Source organism: Dermacentor albipictus, chromosome 1 (assembly GCF_038994185.2).
Source record: "Dermacentor albipictus isolate Rhodes 1998 colony chromosome 1, USDA_Dalb.pri_finalv2, whole genome shotgun sequence".
Classification (NCBI taxonomy): Eukaryota; Metazoa; Arthropoda; class Arachnida; order Ixodida; family Ixodidae; genus Dermacentor; species Dermacentor albipictus.
Genome location: NC_091821.1, coordinates 138,567,933 through 138,591,698, shown reverse-complemented (window position 1 = coordinate 138,591,698; position 23,766 = coordinate 138,567,933). Strand labels below are relative to the sequence as shown.

The 23,766-nt window shown below is 42.9% G+C and overlaps 1 protein-coding gene across 2 annotated transcripts in view; it reads right to left on the bottom strand.

The window, feature by feature from the left end:
* Positions 1 to 3,374: 3,374 nt before the first annotated feature.
* The window catches only part of LOC135911827 (kelch domain-containing protein 4), a 55,713-nt gene continuing 35,321 nt past the window's right edge, over positions 3,375 to 23,766 (bottom strand). For both annotated transcript variants that reach the window (XM_065444170.1, XM_065444171.2), the window contains exons 7-8: positions 19,203 to 19,519; positions 3,375 to 3,862 (exon numbers count right to left, since the gene is read on the bottom strand). In XM_065444170.1, the coding sequence (XP_065300242.1) occupies positions 3,458 to 3,862; positions 19,203 to 19,519 (722 nt within the window). In that variant the 3' untranslated portion in view covers positions 3,375 to 3,457. The remainder of the gene's footprint in view (positions 3,863 to 19,202; positions 19,520 to 23,766) is intronic.

The window sequence follows — 23,766 nt, the reverse complement described above, 5'->3', positions numbered from 1 at the left end:
ATAGAAGGCAGGGGTTAGTAAAATGCACAGCAAATAAAGTGTCTTCGAAAAAAATTGCAAATGAAGTCGGACATTCACAAATACGAATAAAAAGGAGATGCACATAGAGGCAAATATATTCGAATATGAGCTATTTCTATCAACTGATAGCAAGCTCAGTGGTATGAGGCCCGAACTCTGTCACAACTGAGATTCTCTCTCAACCACTTGTAAGTCAACCTCAACTGTCCTGACGTACTCTCAGCCCAAGCACGACGCCTGAGTGTTGTGTTTCACTGCTTTAACGAGTTTATTTTGGTTTGGATGAGGGACACCTGCATCTCGGCATCAGCCAAAACTTTGTTTTTTGAGCTCAAGCTGCTTCAAAGTGGCGACAGCAAGCTTCCTTTCCCGTTTATTCCTCAATGCGTACATCATTTCTGTTCTTGTCCTCCTTCTGCCACTCGTTCGCCTCAAGGACCATTTGAAGCATCTTGGTCAGTTGCACAGTCCGCGGCCGATTTTTAGAACACCCTAGGGGTCGCGAAAATGTTCGAAAAATCGACCAGATGGAAAAAAATAAATTCGTGTCATTTACTGCCCTTAGGGGCTCAAACTGCCACAGGCACGTTCGAAAACGCTCTGAAGGCATGTCGGTACACATATTAGGCATATCGGTGGACGTACTGTGACAGGAAATACCGGGTGCACGTGTGTATAATTAAGGAATACATACTGTTTTCAGTGGCAATAGCCCCTTCCCACGCTTGTTATGCTTCACTGCAATACTTTTGCGTATGCTTCACTATGTAACATTTCTGTACAGAGGCGAAGCTAACTTTCGGAAACCGGCATTATGCAACGCGTCGTGTTTTCCAAGTTTCTAAGCCAATAGCGAGGAACCCAAAGGCGGTGTCTGTGCCATTGCTGACAGCAGCTAATTCTTTCAATAAATAACTCGGCACCCAACGGCAAGAAGCTTCACAGCGAACGTCGAAGCAGCTAGGCCTAGCGTTGCCGCAGTGGTGGCAACGGCTGCCAGTGGATCCGTGTGCGAGAGTGCCGGTTCGAGGTGGTGAAGTTATCAAAACGGCGGGGGTGGTGCCTTTGATTATTGCCGTTTCGGACCTGCGGTCAGGGCAAAACGTCCGGAAAATCGCACGGCGAAGAGTTCTTGCGTCCGAAATTTCACACATTCTGATACGTTGAATCTATGGGGTACGTGGCGGTGCCGCGAAGCCGTCTAAATTATCGGGAATCCGGAAAGTCGGTCTTTGAGTGCACACTGGCAACTCCTCTAGCCGACGACAGGGCGTCAAAGACGATTCATTACGATTCCGGTCTGTTGCTCGAGCCAGCATTACCGCGACTTTCGACCTTTTCAATAAAATTGCCGCTAATTTTCCCTGATAGAGGCCTACATTCCCCGAGTTTTCCCTGACTTTTTTTAGACTACTCAAAATTCCTGAGAATTCCCGGTTTTCGCGGTTGGTAGACACTCTGAAGAGTCATAGCACCGATGTAGCTAAATACAACAAATTAGGGAAACAAAAGGTCGGCTGCATGTGGGTGTTCGCGCGCTTGTTTTTGCCGTGATGGCGGGACCACCATGACCTGACTCTGTTCCACCAATACGGACATGCAGACCTCATTGCTAGCCTTAGCTGGAGGGCTCTGGGAGAAAGATAAACGAATGTCACTGACTTTGTTTTTATTGAGGTGGCTTTGTGGCAGAAGTATCAGCTTGGGAAGATGAGTTCATCCATAGTTTATAGTTTCACAAGGTGATGTTGTGAAAGCAGTATCTTGTGTATCTTAAGATACACGATACACTCTTTCATGTACCGGAAATACCAATACTGACACGTGTACTTATCTTTATGGGGCGACCACGTTTCGCTGCTTAACAAATGTAATCGCACAGCGCGGGACGCGCTTGCATGTATCCGAAGTTTCTGGAAAGTTATCGATGCTTGGGCCCGGCTGCCTGTTGTCGCCGAACCTTGTGTTATCTGATTTCATCGCGTGACGCGAATGGTGTAGAACTTTGTGGAAGGCACGCGGGCCCGAACGATTAGTCTGGAACATTCGACGACTGCTGTATAAAAGCCGACGTGCTTGACCCGCTGATCAGATTTTCGACGATCGCCGACCGTGTTTGCCGCTATCGTTGTGCTATAAGTGTAGCCTGCTTTTGTGGGCACAGGTTCACTTAATAAAAGTTTGTTATGTCTTCCACAGTATTTGCTACTGTGTTCTTCAACGTCACCACCACGTGACAATACTAATACACGTCTTGCAATACGTATCATGATACAGATACAAGATACCTAAAGAGTATCTAAGATAGTATCTAAGATACATGTATCGTCGATACTGCCCAGGACTGCATGTAGGTCATGAAACAGCCGCCTACGTCTTGGTATGTACCAAAACTGGCATAGCATGACAAGAGTGTATGATGAACATGAATGATAAGTCATGACATACGTGTCATGTAGATGATGAAACAGCTGCCCAAGTCTAGGCACGTACCTAAATTGGCATAGTATGACGAGACTGCATGACAAACATAAATGACAAGTCATGCGTCATGCATCATGTAGGTCATGAAACAGCCGCCTATGTCTTGGTGCTCTCATGGTTGTTTCGTTAACTTGGTAGGCTCCCCGCATACTGCTTCACATAACATCAATTCCCACAGGGCATGGAATCGGCCAGCTTTTTCGTATCAGCGGCATACACTGCTTTGCTGGTTTCTAACTGATATAGTTCTAAAGTTTGTGTGATATTTTTTTTTTACTTATAAAATAGCAAAAGAAAACATGGAAGCATTGATATCGGTTATTTCTGGCACCATTTTCGCGACACAAGAACATATTCTTTTATGAAATAATACATATTTTACTTGTCTTGACAGTGCACAGCGTTCAAGAATACGTTTGCAACATCTTTGACAGTGCCAATGCAGTTACTATGTTATTATTCATGTATTTGGAGGAGGCTGAGCTGCAACAGGAGTCCCCTCTCAAACGAAATTGCTGGCTACGCCACTGACATCCGGTGATTCTCTTCACTGATATGCATAAAGCCACAGTGGTAGCATTTCACTGAAGACACTAAGTGGCAATAGTTAGAAAAGCCAAAGCATCAGAAATAAGTGTTATCGAGTTTTTTTGTTTGACACTTTTTCTTACAAGTGGATGCATTTTGTTTAAACTAGGAGGTTCTAAGTCTATTTATGCTATTTCCTTTTCTTCCCACACTGCTGCATTCCTAAAAATCACAGGACTATTACATCAACTGTAACAGTGTAACTCATAGTAGAATTAAATCTATACAACTTACAACCATGAGGTTAATAACCTAAGGTAAGCATTGAAGCACAAATTCACTACATTCTTGAAGAATATATACTTATCTTCACTAAAGAAATTTATTTATATGTACCAGACAGAAATCCAAAACAATTACTTCTTCATGAGTCAGCTGGAGCACATGCACCTTCCTCACTGTCTTCATCATCCTCGTCATCTTCATCTATCTCCATCTCTTCAGTGTCAGAATCAGAGTCGTCAGACCCAAGCCATTCCTGCGCTTGTGGATCTAATGGTACAAGCACTTTCCAATTATCCAACTTGCGTAGGTCTAGTGCATACATGTCGGAAAGTGTAAACTGCCGGTGATTGTCTTCAAACATCCCTCCATACAAGTACAGGATCCCGTGCTTGATGGCCATGCAGCTGCTCATACGAGGAACTGGTGCAAAGGCATCCTTGGGTGCCTCTGAAGTTGTGGCTTCTTGGCACATGGCTTCTGCTGGTGCTTTTTCCTTTGTTGCCCCAATTGTAACTGTGAAGACACCATCATCTGATGTCACAACCTGGAAAAAATTTTTCTTTTTAAAAATGACAATAAAAAATCACGAACATTACTCTATGAGGCACATTTTAGAACAACTACTTTGGTAAAAAAACACTCACAGGGCCGCTATTTTGTAGTGATGCCTTATGCCTTATTCTATGCTATTCTAATCATCCACCACACATGGCCCACCAATTCCGTTGATAATGCGGGCAGACTGTCGCTCTGACCACTGGCCAAGCGCGAAAAGCATGAAAAAGCATAGAATCGGAAAAGGCATCGCTACAAAATACCGGCCCAGTTGACATCCATACATAGTTAACTTCGATTGTCTAAGCAGAGAGGTGCAAAATGAGCTTAAAATATTTGAACTAACCTGAATGATGTACTCTGACTCATTCGCAATAACATATGATGCTATGCTACATTTGCAATCAAAAGCATGACTGCAGAGTGCCACCAGAAATTATTGCAAGAGCAGGATATCACATGCAGGCTACCAAGATCATACTTACGATCACACCACATTCTGAATCTATGCTTGATAATGATAACTCATGCCATACAAAGCGTTGTGTCATCACCCCTTAGATAGAACCTGTAGTGGCACTCCGATGTCACTGAGGTCTTGAATTGTGTATCTTAGAACGCACGTGCCTGTGTGTGTGTGTCTGTGATGTCACTGATTAGTAGCTCTGTATAGCTATATAAGACGGCCACGTAAGTGCCTTGTGGTTCTTTTCCGTTGTATTGCAAGTGGCAATAAACATGTGTTCTGGCAAGTAGGCTACTGCGTACTTAAATACACAACACAAAATTTTTCATAGGGACATTAAAATAAATGAGTTTCGTAATGGATTGGTTCTATATATTATGACAGAAAGAACTAGCTTCAAGTACCAAAGGAATACCAACTATTTCTTCATTTCCAAAATATGCAAAGAAAAAAGTCGTGGGAGCAATATTGTAAACAAAGCGTTTCATTCTAGAATACGCACTATGCTAATGACAATGTCCAGGCAAGTGAGCAGCATGAAAAAGGTGACAACATGAAAAGAGAATGTGACCACATTTGATGCCACCATTTGATAATGAGATAATGATAGTAATAAAAGGGAGGAGCTACTGGCTACTAGATTTGCAGAGTTCAGCCTGTTATATGGTAATACTACATGCCTCACCAGGCTCAAACAAGTATTTTAGTAATACACTGCAAGTTTAAAAGCGCTGTTGAGGAAGTTTTCTACCACAATCACTTTTTTTAAAACAAGGTTTAGTAATAGCGCAGATTGATGCAAATGAAATGTTGTGTGGCAATGGTTTAGGGAGATCAGTGATCTCCATCGCATCTTTTTTTCTTTCTTTTCCTTTCATCCATTATGGTACATTTTCGGTGGTGGTTTTGCAAGCTTTGGTTTCTCAAGGATCTGCAAGTTGTTTACATTACTGGCAGTTATTTGTGAACTGTAAGCAAGACACCTGACATGGAAGCAAGAGCTACAGTTTGGGAAATTGGTTGGTCTGAAGAGAAGGGGGTGTGAGCTTTCATTTGAATTTTCAGCTATTTTACATACCACACATTTGTGCAATGCTTTACAGACATGATCGTCATTGCATGATGTATGCATCACACTAGTTCATTTGTAATACCCAATCATAATGAGAAAATGGCACTGTCAAAAGCACACAGCCTGGACGAGTTTGAATGCATCTCACATGATGATGCCACCTAACCAACAAGCAATGGAATGACGACGGTACTACAGAAGGAACACGAGAGCCAGGGGCATAAGACATGGAAGCAATGTAACGGCACCTTAAGTCATTTCATTTCAGTCCTTTAAAGACCCCACGATGGGGTATTACATAAGGCGTGGAATAAGCTAAAAAAAACATGAACAATGCCACATGTGTTTATATACAAAAAAGGCCATTTAAATTTTCAACGAATGATGATGCACAGGTGATATCAAGTATAAATAGTTTTCTGTTTCATTGTCTTAGGCTACAAATAGTACATAGTAGTATCAGAAATCAGAAAAAAGTATGCCTATTGCGAGCAAATATGGTATTAAAAAACACTACAGGTCAGAAGTTAAAATGTTACGAAAAAGAATTTGTGTTTGGTACACAAAACCAATGTGATGGTGGGCACTTTGCTGATTGGCTTCCTCAAGCTGATGTGCTTGCCAAGCATCACCTACTAGTGACATAGTGACCTGCTAGTGATGCATGCCAAGCGTGACCTCCTATACAGTTAAACCTTTATATAACAAACTTCAATACAACAAAATCCTCGATATAACAAACGAGAAGAAAGGGGGTTAACCGAGGGGCCCGATTTTTATTAGTCATACACATAAGAAGCCAACAAACACTGACACCAAGGACAACATAGGGGAAATTAATTGTGCTTAGTCAATTAAATAATGAAAATGATAAATTAATGGAAATTAAAGTGGATGAAAAAACAACTTGCCGCAGGTGGGAACCGAACCCACAACCTTTGCATTTCGCGTGCGATGCTCTACCAATTGCGCTACTGCGGCGCTGTTTTCCCATCCACTTTCTTGGGTATTTATGTGTCCTAGTAGAACCCTGGGAGTGTTAGGCAGCGCCCCCACGCACAGACCTTGGTGGCGGACGTGGAACGTCCTTCTTGCCGCAAGCGTCACGAGAACGTGATCTTTTTGGGTGGAGGCAACTGGTCAATAAACCCACATATGCTACCTAAAGGCATCAATGTTGCCGGATTCGGGACGTCCGCCACCAAGGTCTGTGCATGGGGGCGCTGCCTAACACTCCCAGGGTTCTACTAGGACACATAAATACCCAAGAAAGTGGATGGGAAGACAGCGCCGCGGTAGCTCAATTGGTAGAGCATCGCATGCGAAATGCGAAGGTTGTGGGTTCGGTTCCCACCTGCGGCAAGTTGTTTTTTCATCCACTTTAATTTACATTAATTTATCATTTTCATTATTTAATTGACTAAGCACAATTAATTTCCCCTATGTTGTCCTTGGTGTCAGTGTTTGTTGGCTTCTTATGTGTATGACTCGATATAACAAAGTATTTAACTTTTTATAACTTCATGTCCACAGAATTTATTTTTAACCTCAATATAATAATGAGTGTTTATCCAGAATTTAAATTTAACAAACTTTCACTGCTGTCCAAAAGGAAGACTGAGGCAATAAATAGAAACATGTAAGGGCACCAGTGGTCAAACGGCTGAATTACATGCGGTTGTTTGCTAATGCAATTTTCAAATTGCGTGCCATGTAATAGAGAGTGACTGCCAAAGCGCAGCCTTCTGCAGCAATGGCAATTTTAGCTGGAGATGCACCACCAGATCTCGGAGGCCATAAGCTGGAGAGTGCAGTGTCGATCAGAGGCACCAAAAGGCACATGTATTGGCGCATAGCACCGCGCACTCTGCGCAGCAAAAACCAATTTGGTGTTTTTGTTGTCGCCGAGTGGCAAGTGACGAGCATTAGTAGCAGTAAAAACAGGCGGCACTACTAAATGCAATGCCCTCTAGTTGGAGGACAAGGCAAGCGATTTCAATCAGAAAAAAGAATTGGGGGGGAGGGGGGGAAGGATGTTGGCGTTTCTTTCAAGATACCAGAGAGCTCGCTGACCATGATCTCGAAGTAGAAAAAAGCTATCCTCAACTTGCTGAAGAAACAGACAAATTTCCAGTGAAAGTAATTGAAACTAACACATGTTTTTACGGCAAATAAAAGTGTTTTCGGAGAGTGTGCTGCTCCTGCAATAAGTGGATATAAAGTTTAGTAGAACTTGTTGTTGGGCGAGTTGGTAGGTATTAGCGAACATTGTTTAACTGCGCGAGCAAACGAACCACAAAGACAGCGAGGGACAAGGACGGGCGCAGACTTGCAACTAAAGTTTATTCCACAAGGTACACATATAAATACACACCCGACATACATCACTGCGCGTGCGCGAAAAAAGGGGAAGGTAAAAGAAAAGTAAAACCTTGTATATGCGAAACGCGACCTACCTACGCTCGTCAATAAACCTAATCTCACTGGTATGTAAATAAACTGAGGTGTCACTGACACATTGTTGTCCCTTCTTTTTAATATGGTACGCCTCGAGTAGCTCTCTGGCTCGGCTATCTCGGCAGCGGCACAAAATCTTTGTTTCCTTCATGATCGGCTTGCACGTGCACGCCAGGCAGTGGACAGGCAGGTGCCCATTCGTTTTATTTCTAATAGATAATTCGTGCTCACGCAAGCGCACATTCACACACCTTCCTGTTTGGCCAATGTAAACTTTGCCGCATGATAGAGGTATCTGGTATACTACTCCAACACTGCAAGCTACGTGGGAAATGGAGTGCTTAGTTCCGCACCCTTGGAAGTTATTTTTACTTCTTTCTATGCGTGAGCATAGCCCAGCGAGCTTACCGGGAGCCGAGAACGCTACCTCAACTCCATACCGTTTCACAACCTTTTTTAAGTTGTGGGAAGTCTTGTGAACATAAGGTACAACTGTCCGTTTCTTATTTTTGCGCTCCCTTGTGTCTTGAGCAACATTGCCTTCCGTCTTTGTCTTCTTAAGCACTGCCTCCACTACTGCTGAAATGACTGATTGCGGGAAACCGGCTTCTTCCAGCCTTACAATCTGCTTGTCAAAGCTTTCCTTTAGGTTGACCCTAAACCGGAGCCTGGCCAAGCAAGCGGAGGCAGAGGATCAAGAAAGGTGTTTGTTGGATGGCGTGGACTGCCTAATCAACACAGTCAAGAAGACTGAAGAAAGGCCAAAGTGGAAGGACCCAACGTCAGAAATCGTCAGGTTTTTTAGACAGAACGACCTCAGACTGCTACAACAGGATAAAGAAGGAGGCTTTGTGGTAATGCCGTCGGGGCTTTTCGACGAGAAGGCGACGGCTGCTGTGAAAAAGAACTTCAAGCCTGTGCCAGTGAAAGCCGCAAGGACAAAGGCGAAGGCCGTTTCTATGTGCAAGGAGATGGAACTGAACAAACTGGCTACCTCAGTCAACAAAAGTAAAGGTGATGGCTTGTTCGTGTTTTTTACGGCCAAGACGCACAAAGACGATATCCCTTTCCGGTCTATCGTGAGTGAAAGAGGATCTTGGCAGAACGAAGTAAGCAAGTTTTTGCAGAAATGTTTATCGCACCTGAAATTGCACGACCCGTTTGAGACAAGGAACTCGGAAGCTGTTACTAGCTTTATAGAGTTGAGTGACGATATTGGCCATGCTTTTTCCATTGACATAGAAGATTTGTTTTATTCTATCCCTCACGCTGCATTGTTTCAGGCTGTTCAGAAATAAATTGAAGTTAATGGCGAAGTGTCTTTTCAGAATTCTACCGGCTTGACTGTTAATAGGTTTTTAGCGTTGCTTGAGTTTTACCTAAAATCTACCTTCATCCAGTTTAAAGGAGACTATTACGTACAGAAACAAGGTATATGTATAGGATCTTGCGTTGCTCCAATTTTGTGCAATATTTACTTATCGGAATTTGACAGAGCGGTAAACGAAGAGATCGATCGTGACCTGGTTGTTACCGTGTTCCGTTATGTTGACGATTTTCTTGTACTTTTAAAAAAGCAAGCCAGCTACACATATGACGACGCCATCGCAGGTGTACTACACATTTTTCAGCGCCTTGGCAAAGGTTTAACATTCACCCATGAGCTAACAAAGGATAATAATATTCAGTTTTTAGACAACGCTATAAGCTTCTGTGACGACCATGTGTGCTGGAAATATAACCCAAGATCCCAAAAGAAATTGTTGCCCTACGATTCGGCTCATTCAAAAACGGTAAAGCGGGCAATAGCCACCCAGTGCATCTTATCAGCCTTAAGGAAGTCCTGCACGCACAAAATACAGGAAAGCTTTGACAAGCAGATTGTAAGGCTGGAAGAAGCCGGTTTCCCGCAATCAGTCATTTCAGCAGTAGTGGAGGCAGTGCTTAAGAAGACAAAGACGGAAGGCAATGTTGCTCAAGACACAAGGGAGCGCAAAAATAAGAAACGGACAGTTGTACCTTATGTTCACAAGACTTCCCACAACTTAAAAAAGGTTGTGAAACGGTATGGAGTTGAGGTAGCGTTCTCGGCTCCCGGTAAGCTCGCTGGGCTATGCTCGCGCATAGAAAGAAGTAAAAATAACTTCCAAGGGTGCGGAACTAAGCACTCCATTTCCCACGTAGCTTGCAGTGTTGGAGTAGTATACCAGATACCTCTATCATGCGGCAAAGTTTACATTGGCCAAACAGGAAGGTGTGTGAATGTGCGCTTGCGTGAGCACGAATTATCTATTAGAAATAAAACGAATGGGCACCTGCCTGTCCACTGCCTGGCGTGCACGTGCAAGCCGATCATGAAGGAAACAAAGATTTTGTGCCGCTGCCGAGATAGCCGAGCCAGAGAGCTACTCGAGGCGTACCATATTAAAAAGAAGGGACAACAATGTGTCAGTGACACCTCAGTTTATTTACATACCAGTGAGATTAGGTTTATTGACGAGCGTAGGTAGGTCGTGTTTCGCATATACAAGGTTTTACTTTTCTTTTACCTTCCCCTTTTTTCGCGCACGTGCAGTGATGTATGTCGGGTGTGTATTTATATGTGTACCTTGTGGAATAAACTTTAGTTGCAAGTCTGCGCCCGTCCTTGTCCCTCGCTGTCTTTGTGGTTCGTTTGCTCGCGCAGTTAAACAATGTTCGCAAGTGGATATAAGTAGCCGATAGATTTTTAGAAGCTGTTTGCACTTACCTGCGGCACTACTACCTGCAAAAACCAACTTACACATCTTCTATTGAATCAATGCAAAACAGCGACGTACCAGCTCTTGCTTGATATTTCGGACATGATGCGCATTCAATGACACAAAACAGAAAATGTGCCATCTGCAGAGAAGTTGCCATAATTCAAGTTGTTGCCTCAATACCATGCGATATTCAAGCAAAGCTTTTTTGCAGCATCTGACAGATTTCGATGCAACATTCTTTAGACTGTGTGGAGAGCGGCCATTCTGTTCTGTGAACATAAAATTCAGTGTGGTACCACTTTGGGCGACACTAGAGGTTATGTTGGCAAGCCACGGTGGCGGAACGGCTTCAAAAGTTTTGCTTACACCCATCACTACAGTGTGTTGTACTTGCGTTTTTCTTTCAGCTTTCCACTATGAAAATGATTTCGACGGCGCAGCATCAAACCATAAAAGTGGTCGCTGGCTTTCAATTTCAATTAATTGTTTGATTTATCTTAGTTATTGAAATAAGTTTTTTCGGACTGCCCAATTATTCTGAGCTTTTACAGGCCTTTCCGTGTAAAAAATAATTGGTCGGCAACTGCACTTTGCATAGAAGGTCATTCAATGTTGCAAAATTTCGATATGTCAGGGTTTAACTGTACTCCATTTCATACTTAGCAGGCAACACTTTTGAAGCTATGCAAGTGGTGTGATCGCAAAAGTTTTACTCCGCAAGTTTCACAGTGCTGTTGCTTTTGATCTGCGATGCTTTCTATGGAATAACTACTTCATATATTACAAGCGCAAGTTGTGGATGTAAACTTGCATCAAATCACATATTTGTGCACCTCTGTCCTTCCAGTATGCAACATACTATGTCTGTCATGAGCACAAGCAGTGCACTGTGGCCAATGGTCACAGAAACACGTCAGTTCACTCCTTCTGTGATAAATAGGGTCGTTTCTTCAATACCCTTTATGTAATAATTACACCATATTTTGTGACAAATATATGAGACTTAATTTACATCAAATTACATAACACAAACATGCATCGGTCTTTTATAAGTGCAACATTATTTTTTTGCAAATTTGAGCAGTGAGAGAAGTCCCTCTAGCCTTTGTACATGATGTGTATAAAATGGAGTATAGTAAGTACGCTCTATGTAAAGAAAGGAGAAGAGGTGTTTAAGCCACCCGCCGTGGTGGTGTAGTGGCTTTGGCATTGTGTTGCTAGGCCTGAGGGCGCGAGATTAAATCCCAGCCCTGGTGGCCACATTTCGATGGGGCTGAAATGTAAAAACGGCCGTGTACCGTGCATTGGGTGCTCATTAAAGAGCCTCAGGTGGCCAAAATTAATTCGGAATCCACCCAATACAGCATACCTCATAACTATATTGTGGTTTTGGCATGTAAAACACTAGAATTTAATTTTGAGGTGTTGTACAGAAGTGCATTAGTAAAGGATGAAACTTTGGAAGAATACCAGAGCTCTAGCTAATGACAGAAATACAATCTTATTCCATTAATTCCAACCTGGCGGGACCCACAAAATTGGTAGAATTATTCAGCGGATTGAATTAAACAAGAGGCAGAAAGAACACCAAAAGACAATGCAGATTCATTGGCACTATTTGCCTCAATTTTAATATGCCCCCGTATCGAATGCAGACCCACTTTTTTTATTCAATATAACAAACTAATGTAGAAATGACACTGGACCTCCTAGCAAAGTAAAAAATCAAACGCACACCTGATACTTAAGAAAAAAGAACTTAGCATTCCTCCGATTCTGCCCCCCCCCCCAAAAAAGGAAAAAAAAAAGAAAGAAAGATGAAGCCAGCAAACTTTAACTTCACAGAGTTGAATTTATTTACCTAATGTCCATCGTCATTACTCTCGGATAGCACTTAATCACTGTCTATTAAGAGCCACAACATGTCCTTTGTACGATCCATAGCACATTTGATAGTCTGCATTTATCAAGTGTCATTCATTCGGCTCGTTGGGGCGTGGGTTGATGGGGTTGGAACATCATATCCAGCAACATGGTTTAATAATCCATTGAAAGTGTTCCATTTGTAGCTATGTGACTGACGCGATGGCATGGAGTGGAGGTAGAACGGGCTTCTAATCTGAAGGGTCATACGTTCAAATCCTCCATCAATACACTACATATTCAGGGTTGGAGTGGCACCTGACACTGGCCAAAAAACAAGAGAGAGAGAGAGAGCGAGTGGGGCTATACTAGTCCAGGTGCAACCAAATTAGGAAGGCCCACTAAGCTTCAACAAAGACGCTCCCTCATCAGATTAGGAATTAGCCTCCCTGTTGCAGTATTTGCCCCTTACCTCCCTCATGACCCCTACAATGAACCCATGGCCCTCAGTCCCCAGTGGCTGCAGAGCACCTGACCAAGGCAGCGGTCAAACCCGCAAGGGGTACAAGAATCTCTGGACCCCTTGCCGGGAAGCGTTCAACACATGAACCCTCGTGAGTGAAGCTAGCTTCAGACTCTTTGAGGAATGATCAGGCATTGCGTGGAATATTAGCGGCCTTAGTGAAGTTAGAACTGGTGAGGCTTATACAGTGCTGACTAACGGCCACGTCCTCTGCTACAGAGGACTTACAGATAAGAGACAATATGGAGTAGGACTTCTAATCCATAAGGACATAGCAGGCAACATTGATGAATTCTACATCATTATTGAGAGGGTAGCGGTAGTTGTAATAAAGCTAAATAGGAGGTATATAATAAAGGTAGTACAAGCCTACATTCCCACCTCCAGTCATGATGATGAAAAAAGTGCAAACTGAGTATACTGTAGTCATGGCTGATTTCAATGCAAAAGTGGGGGAAAAGCAGGTTGGTGAACAAGCAATTGGCAACTATAGCACCGATTCTAGGAATATTAGAGGAGAGATGCTGGTAGAATTTGCAGAAAGGAATAAACTCTGAATAATGAGTACCTTCTTCAGGAAGCGTAGCAACAGGAAGTGCACCTGGAAAAGCCCTAATGGAGAAACAAGAAATGAAATAGATTTCATACTCTTTGCCGATCCCAGCGTAGTGCAGTATGTAGAAGTGATAGGTAGGGTAAAGTGCAGTGATCATAGCTTAGTGAGGCCCAGGATTTCTTTCAATATGAAGAGAGAAAGAGTAAAATTAGTCAAGAAGAAACAGGTCAACCTAGAGGCAGTAAGGGTAAAAGCATACCAATTCTGGCTGGTGCTTGCAAACAAATATGCAGCTTTAGAACAGAGAGACGAAGATGACATAAGGATAATGAATGAAACCGCAACTAGGCTACTTTTTTTTAAGGGGTGGTGCAATTAAAAAATTTGCAGGCAAGTTGCAATCAGTTGGTGCAGGACAGGGGTAATTGGGGATCGCAGAGAGAGGCCTTCGTCCTGCAGTGGACATGGTCTGATGATGACGATTTATAAAGCAACTCCACAACAATCACAAATTAATTGTGGCCCACTCCTCTACTAACCACTTCGCTTTTTCGTCCTACGATGCATACAATTCTCCGGAATGCAAAGAAGTGGTGAGACTTGTTGCTGTTAGCTGAACGTGTAAAATAACTTATCATTTGAACGTGCTTCGGTAACCAGACTGAAAGCGGTGTGTCGTCGTCATCTATGGGTGTGTTCCAATTCTGGCCAGCATCAGAGACAGTCTACATGGACAGCTAAAGAGACAGCCGAGACAGTTTGAAGACCAATAAAATGTGCTTCGAACCGTATGGAACACGCTTCTGCGGCCTGACACCACCTTGCGGCGACAAGAAAAAGCTGAGAAAAGCACACATTATTTCTGTATTTTAAGTATTTGCACCTACAAACCTATAAAAACACGATGTGACTTGCAATAAGGGCATAGGAAAGCGTGTCTACTTTTTCTTGTGCGCAGATGACCTTCACATAGAGTTTCCAAGCATCCTGCTAAGCTGCCATGATGTTTTGACAGGAAAGTAGCCTGCATCGTTTCTGACTTCAATGCTGTCTCTGCAAAGATGTCTACTTAGACGTATAGGTGAGAAGTGGAATGATACTTGAGATCCACTGTCCGCTTAGTCATCTACTTTGTCGTCTACTGAGAGTATTGGAACATAGCCTATGCAAGAAAACTCTTTTGTCACCATCAGTGGCAGCTATCTTGTGATGGCAGTGGCGATGATGTTGGTTATGCTGGCTCATATCGTCGAATGCCATGAACGCGGTTTTGGTTCCATATTAGACTGAACCACCCAAGCAATTTAGACAAAGTTCCTTGGAAGAAAAAAAAAAGTGTACCTTAGAATAGGATACATACTGTATTAACTCTTTGTAAGTTGCAGTTTTTGCTAGAAAATCTTCCTGGGGTAGGTTGAAAATAGGAGTTTTCGACTGGAGATGACATGTGTTTGAGACATTTGCTGCGAAGAGAAACATGGCAGCTAGGGGAGTCACCAAATGTGGTCACCATTGGGGTCAGGCACATGCGTGATCACCAGCCAAGTTGAAATGATCAGGCGAAGGCTACTTTCAGGATTGAAATAATTAAAGTTTGGTCCCATATAAATGTATGGGCACAGGCCGGGACCTTCAGTCAGGATCAAATTAACGCAAGTCTACTGTAATGACTATTGTGCTAAGGTATGAAAAAGATTGATGGCCAACCAATAAGAAGGATGTGTCAAGCAAGCTGAAACAATTCTGACCACAGAGAGATGAAATCTATGAAGAAAACTTACTGTTCAGGTTGAATAGCCTTACTCCAGAGGGAGTGAAGTGCATACTTGTGTCAAAGAGACACAGTATACACAGCAAAATGCTGCACTGTGCCAGAAATGACTTCAGTGGCCAGCCATGGACAAAGATATTGAATATGCTGAAAGTTGCAGAAAGTGTAAAGAAAACAAGCCAAGGCAACCAGTGCTTCGCCATCTTGTACCAACAGCACACTGGAAAGTTGTTGATCTGTTTCACCACACTGTACCCAACTTCACTATAACAGAGAACCGCTACTTCAGCTACACAGTACTACTACAAAACCAACGATTAAGATATTTGTTCTGCATAGACTTCCCAGGAAATTGATCTTGGACAAAAGTTTACCATTCAACAGTGCAGATTTAAACCCTCCCTCAGGACCAAGTAATTTCAAGTACCATCGTGCACACGTGCTCAATCAAAACCAGGGTCTCTGAGGTTGCAGAGGAGGTTGCCATTGCTCTGGCTATCGCTTCTCCCAAATATAGATACATTATTAGCGACTATCAATCGGCTATACGAAATTACGCCATAGGACGGATATCAGTTGAAGCTGCAAGAATTCTAAACAGTAAAGCCAAACTCTTATCACCTGAGGAATTTTACAACAAGGAAATCATCTGGTTCCCAGCCCATACAGACTGCGAAACCACCGCCACTGCCCAACTTAACAAGTGTGCCCACTGCATTGCACGAGGACTCATTAACCGCACCCGATTGGTGGGAGGGAGGGGGGGCTCTGGCCGAGGAGGATGTGGAACGGAAGGATAGGGATAGATGTTTTTCATTCAGTGACATTATCCAATTTCATAGAAAGTTGAGGTGTATATATCCACCTCCTAGTCCAAAATTGGACAGGCCTCAGGCGGCTGACTGGAAGCGCCTTCAAACCAGAACTTACACGAACCCGGTATATCTTAACCACATGTTTCCGGAATTATACCCTGATGTCAAATGTAAGTTATGTGATGACAGAGGAGCCACCCAAAAGCATATACTCTGGGATTGCGAAATAGTTCAGAGGAAAATTGCAGCCCACTCCAGATGAACTAGGTGCATGGTGGAGGGCTGCACTGACTAGCTCAGATCTCCAGGACCAACTTTGGGCCATCCAGCAAGCCCAGGAAGCTATCAAGAGACAGGGTCTCTCTGCTGGCCCTGGCGTAGCCTACACCCAGGCCATCAATTTGCAGAATATTCAATGAAGTTGCCGCACACACACTCACATTACACCCAGCCCAAATCACCTTACAGTGCTCTGAGCCCAGCTCACAGTTCTGTACAAGAAGCAAAGAAGCTCCTGAATAAGTGCATCTATGGAACTACAAGCTACTATGATGCATTTCTTGAGTGGCACACTACACTCGAGATTAAGGGCTAGGATCTCCAATTGAAAGAGTTAAAGTAAACCCTTGTTCACTCGAACTCTGATTATCTCGAAACGTTCATTCAAGTGAAATTGTTTCCGGTCGTGATGTCAACCCATGTGTTCTTCATCCCTTATCTAAAAAAAATTTTGCGACAAACTCTGGAGTTAGGAGCCGAGTCGGAGTCTTTTTCTTTCCTTTCCTCTAATTTAGGAACACTTGTCAGCGACGCAATATGGTCACAGGATATTAATCATGACATTGAGCAAGGTGATTGGCACTTTTGATCAGGCACGATCAGCCCACACACTGTGCCCAAAAGAAGCCAGCATGCGAGTCCAAAGCACTTCAGTGACATTGTGGCTTGATAAGGATGCTCGCTTCACGATCGGTGAGGTGTAAATGCTGCATCACTCGTGGATGTCTGCTAAAGGCATGACAACTGCGCTCTTTTGCAGTAAAGTTGCGGTTTTCGGAGTGAAACTGTCCGGGATTTATTACAATGCAGAAAGGAGCAGCAACAGCTTTTTGGATGTCTGGAACCAGTTATGCTCGGATGACTGGCTTCAAACATTGCATTAGGATCAATCGTCTTGTTCATGGGTAAAACAGCACAACACAGACACGGACAAGAGAGCTAAAGAAGTGACAGGATAGGCGCTGGTGTTGTCCGTGTCTGTGTTAGACTGTTTACCCAAGATGAAGCTAAACCAACTTGCCCCAAATGTCAGTTTTGTTAATCAATCGTCTTGACTCTGTGCCAGTAATGCTGTAGGTCATAGGTGCTGACCTGTGTGGTGCCGATGCATGCAAAAGTGATTAAGAACAATACTGGCAGCATTTTGGAAAGGTTCCATGTGGTCTATGCATGGCCAGCAGGCTTCTATTTTCATGACTTCACTTATCTCGAAACTCTGCTTATTTCTAAATTATTTTCCATTTTAACAACTTTGAGTTAACGAGGGTTTACTGTACTAGTAAACATATTAAGACAGAAATCTTGATGCACCCATCATTGTCTTGGTTGACACATACAAACCTGCAAGTGCAGCAGAGGCATAAACAAGCAACACAGTGACAGTACAATGAAGGAACTAAGCTCATTCCCAAATTCTGTCCTGGAAGTGACGTACATATACCTCCGAGAACAGGACAGCAGAAGGCTGCCATAATCACCACTAAAATGTTACAGCAAAGGTCCCACAGCACTCAAGATGGTCAAGAAGCAGCACTGAGCTCCCTAGACATCAACGGCCAAAGCAAAAGTCAACAACACAACATGTATTTCGCAAATGTAACAAAAAATAGTTAACCAATTCACTAATCAAACTACAGTATAACCCTAATATAACAAATGATCAGACAAAATTACACAATAATGCTCCTTTCAATGAGTGTCTTCCTACTATAATAAAACTGAAAAAGCAGGGTCCAACATAGCATCATATATATCGAAGCAAATTTTCATTTGCCCGAGGCTCAAAATATATAATCTGGTAGCAATAATGCCATGTTTGAAAAATCAGTCACAGACTGATACTGCAAACATAGTGGTCATGAACAAAATTGCTAACTCCGGACAAAGCAGCACTGGTTAGGCCTAGCAACATTGGCACTATGGTTGTGACAAAAATTTGCCGATGGCAGGAGAAGTGGCTGGTAATAAGCCATTGCGGGAAGCTTGCTGCCAATATTGGCACGTGTACTTGTTTATCTTTCTCGGGTGGCCGCATTTCAGCGTCTCACAAATGTTATCGCTCAGTGCAGAACGCGCCTGCCTGTATCGGAAGTTTCCCGAATGTTATCGATGGCTCTATCCACTGCCTGTTGTCACCGAACCTTGTGTATGATCGCGTGTATGTGCGACACAAATTGTGTAGAACTTTCTGGAAGACATGCAGGCACCAGCGATTATGTTTGTACCGGTAAAACTCATCAGCAATCGAGCGTGAGATCTTATGCACTGGCTAGACTGACAGCCATGGTAGTGGGGCTAGGGTCAGTGTGCAGCCTCCTCTGGGTCTAAAAGATTGGTCAGCACTTGCACTCAGCACACATCAATCACATGGTTGCATATTAGCGACGGTAAACAGTATGTGTATGCAGATCATTGTTGTTCCCATGCCACGTATTGGTATAGCAAGTTACCGATACGTCAGCAAAATTCACAGAAGACCCTTTGCTGGCATACTGGAGGCATTACAGTTGCATATTTTTCACACAGACTGAACACAAATTTTTTTCTCCATTATTAGTGTGCATGCTTATTACAAATACTGGATATAATGAAAGTAATTTTGTGCTACTGTATAATGAGGTTTGACTGTGTATAAAAAGTTACTATTTGATTTATATTAATGTACTATGTACTCGCACACCTTGTGGGACTTCGAACCTTAACATGAAATTATTTCTTTAAAGCCACCTGCCTCACACCAAGCAGAGCAAGCAACTCATCAGCCTCCACAGTGTCGTACTTACAGGGTCTTCTATGGTGAGCTTGTGCAAATCATGTGACCCCTCCTCTTGGGTACTGCCATCACCCAACTGTGCAACGTCCTTGTCATTGGCGACACTTAAGATGACTGGCCGCCACAACGCCCTGTCAATGTCAAGGCAAAGCAGATCATTGAAGAAGTGGCCCACCAAGGATTCTTCTTCCTCCTGGTCTTGGACACCTCCAAAAAAGTAAGCCCGGTTGCCTTGTAGTTGGCCAGCTACTGACATGCCACTCCGAGGACTTGGCCGGCAGCCTGACTGCTTCACTGTGGACCATTTCCATTTGCCGGAGCTGCGCGCTATGCATGAAGAGCACATTTTACATCAACCTGCAAAGCCGTTTCTCAATCCTTGATGCCTAAATTTCTAAGCCCAAATTGTATTCACCTTAAAAGAAAAATCTATCAACTTTGTAGGGGGATAGAATCCTCTTGGTCCAGCTGTTACTGCTGCTCAGCTTTGCCTGCTGGAGCCCTCACTTAACTCACTCGGAATTGAATTGTTCATAAAATAAGGGGGGGGGGGAGGTACTGGTTAAGGCTGCAGCAGTTATACTGAAAAAGGAAGCAATTGTGGGAAATGTCAATCCTAATGATATTAAGTTTTCCAAGAGTTCATAAACAATGCTTTTTCATGATTTTTAAAACGTATTTCAAGTAGCTTTTCAGTGCTTCCAGCCGATTTTTTCCATAAGTTCAACTACGATAAGGAGTATGGTGGATGCACGGTACTTCAAGCAACTCATTTATGGATGCATTTTGACACAGCATACCAAGCTCTAACATCAACTATTTCTATTTCATGCTGTGCTTGATAATCTGCAGCACCAGCACTTTACTAAGATGCTTCCCCCAAAGTATATCAAGTACTCGGTGCTATAGCTGTTCTGAAGTGGCACCTCGAACAGCATACATGTTAGAGATTACTAACATTTAAAGCAACTTTTCCTTTCAAATGCTTTCTCCTCAAAGTCAGAAAACAGAAGAAAATGCTGTCAACTGCTTCTCCTACATAAAGGATTAACCTCATCTGTGCCATGGACCAATGAAGTTCTTCCACGCATTTCAGTATCTCAGGGCCTATTTAATACTTTCACAATTTTTGACCCTGGTCAAAGCAGCGGCAAAGAGGTTAATGACGACAATGTTTAGCTGGCTGCCCTGAACATAGAAAGCAGCATAAGGGAGTGAAAAAATAAAGGTGGTGAGAGAGAAAGCAGTGAAATTCACAGTGTGTGTACATTCTGTTCAATGGGACTGAACACAAAATATACATTAAAGTTCTTCAACACACTTTGCATGTTGACATCAACGAGGGAAATAAGGAGGTGCACAACACAAGACCTTCCAGGAGTGCTGTCCAATATTGCGGCTAACTCCGAACACCTAAAAAGTCAGGCACTGGGCACGGAGCTTGCAGTAATGTCCCAGTGCCCTAATCACATAGAAAAATGCATCCCAAACCGATAGCAACTGCAAATACAGTTTTTTGAAAGTGGACAAAGTAAACAATATACTGACACTATATTTAACCTACTTAAACATCAAAATAAATTTCATAAGCAAGAACATTTTCCAAGAAGACAGCTTCAGGCAGTGCATACGACAAAAACACAATGTGCTATTACAAGACAAGTACGAAACAACCAATGTCCAGAGAACCATGATCACAAATTTTGGGTGGCTACAGGTCTAATAATATTACGCAGTATTCTAGCGCAAGACCATGGTGACAGAAAAGAAGAATACAGGATGAGCACTAAATTTAACATGTTGTTTATTGGGAGTGGGCACAAATACCGTATTTACTCACATAATGAAGACACCTCTTTTTTTGAAAAACTGAAGCAAAGTGTGGCGGTTCGTTAATATGCAGGATAAATTATATTGGAACTTTTTGAAAGAGCAAAAATTGAAAAATTAAGATGGTAATGACTAAAAAAATGTATAACTTAGCCTAGTAGCAAATACACACATGCACTATTTGTAAATAGTGAAAGCCTTTTGTAAACAGTGACAGCTTTCCAGTAGTCAGCCTCCAAAAGGCACAATGCGTTCGATTTGTAGTAAGGTGCTGGTCGTGCTGCTTTCACCAGTAGTGCATGCGCACTTCGTCAACACCGAAATGCCTTCCAGTAGCGCTGTTACGACGCTCCACTGCATCTGCACAGTGTTATATTTAAAAAAAACTGGCTGTACAACTGCAATTATGGCCGATCACCCACAGCAAAATGCAAGACGGGCAGAAAAGTGAGCAACAGACGGCAGTCACAGAACAGTCACCCTCTTCCGAAGTAAAAACATGCAGACCCCAAGCACTGTAGGAATCAGTGTAAGTGAAGCTTTGCTCAGCTGGCAAGACAAAACAGTGCATTACAAAAGAAACATGCAGCAGATTTTGGCGACGAATATGTCCTGCAACAGTCATCAACTACAATGTCTCGCAATGTACCTTGCAGAGCAAAGTTAAGTTTTATTCAAGGACAATATTCTCAAGCAAGAACTTTCAGTGATACCATAACCTTTGAGAGATTTCACATGACCTGGCACAGGACACGTCAAAGTAGACAGCTGGAAGCGTTCCTGGCACTGTGCAAAGATAACATGCTTGACACAGTGCCAGAAACTCTATAAGCCAGAGTATTCACGCTTTCGAGCACCTCTAGTTGGCTCGGCAGAAGTTTAACGTGACAGGGATAGAGGTGACTGAAGGGTTAAGGAAATGTGTGTCTCATGAAGCAAGCGGCTTACGAGTCTTTGGTGCCACTCAGCCCATTCCTTGGACCTTCTAGAGAAAGGCAATGGTGTCTCAACGAACATGATGCTGCATTTAACGCTGACCACATTATATGTTGCGGAATTAAGGAGACCATGACCACCATCGTCCATGTTTAGTCTGTTTGTTTGAAAACAACAAGTGCAGTAAATATCTCGCATATAGGATAAGCCTTGAAGTTTGTGACTGAACCAGTGCCGTAAAAATCAGTGAATTTTGCCATGTTTTCTAATATCTCTGTAATGTTCGAGAATAGGCACACAGCAGTTAGCCGAACCACAGTACCGGTCAGGTATGAATGAAGCTAGAGGTGGCAATCATGTTGCTACCTAAAATATAGCGTGCTTAATACACTCTAACCTATAATAACTGTCATGTCCACTCATGATAAGAGGCATGTCTCACTCTGTCACTGTAGTTATGCAATGTTTTTTCGAAATCCTAAAAAAAATCAGGGGCTGAATTCACAAAGCTTTTCGATTGTAAGTGCTGTTTACCACTGGACGGCAGCCTTTGCTAATAATACATATGATGTCATGGCTGGCTGGCATCTGCTCATATGAACAGTTCTAGTGTAAGCATTTTTTCGTGAATACGTGAGCAGTTTAGTAGTGTCAAGTAAGAGGATGGGTGCGAGATGATCAGCCATGACAGCACAGGCTGTCTTGGCCTTCATCAAATTTTGTGAAAAGGTTATGCTTAGGTTTGAATTTCTTTTACCAATTTTTTTCCCACCTGAACTGCATATTTCTGAAGTAGCAGCACTCTTCTTCAGCCGCATTCGCCGAGATATGAATTCTTTTTAATAGTGTATCACAATTAACTCGCAAAAGAGTAACAGTGAAGTAGAAACACTGGATGCGGCACAACACTGGAAACACCAACCAAAATGGCCAGAGAAAAGCATTCTTTCTTGAAATACTCACTGTACACAACAGTTTCATCACTCACATTCTCCCAATCCTCAGCTTTATTGCACTTTATTTTTTAACCAGTAAATTCTCGATGACTTTTGTATTCTGCTACAAGGAATATGAGAATATTTTTTGCCCGTCGATCGCTTGTCGCCATTCCAAAAGGTGCTGAAAGCTGCGGAAATCACATAAGATGGGAACCCATCACCCCTGCCCTCTACAGCTTTGGAGAAAATATGCGCAACGGTGCTAGCGTATCTGGAAAGTGCAAATACGGCGATGTGTCTGGTGCCAAGTCATGTGAGACCTCGCGAAAGTGATTGTATCCCTAATAGCAACACCTTCTACATGGTGAGATAGTCAACGGCAACAACATTGACAACATATCAAATCACGGGGAGGTAGACAACAAAAGCTTTGCTTTAAAAATAGGGCGAGAGTACAGCTCGCCGATTTACTTGTTTCTAGCTGCACAACTGTCTAGGTGTCGTATTGATTGCCTGTCGCACTGGCACCGCAGTGGGAAGCATTCATTTTTATGCCGAGAGCATGGCTCTCAATGACATGTGCTATTGTCATCAGTCGCAGTGAGTGAACTAAGAAACTAGAGTAGTACAGCCGTTCGTACAGGAGACTGCATGGGAACAAAGTTGGTGGTGTGATTTTAATGAGGAGAAAAAAAAAAAAAACTAATTATGAAAAGCATGAAAAGCAAAGTTTGGGGTGCACTTATTATGCACGTGCACTTATTGTGCAAATACAGTATATGCCTATACAGTATATAGCCATCTATTGCTATCAAAAAAAGAATTCTCTTTCCTGAACGTGGGCTAGCGTTGCAAGCCATCCTTGCTTTG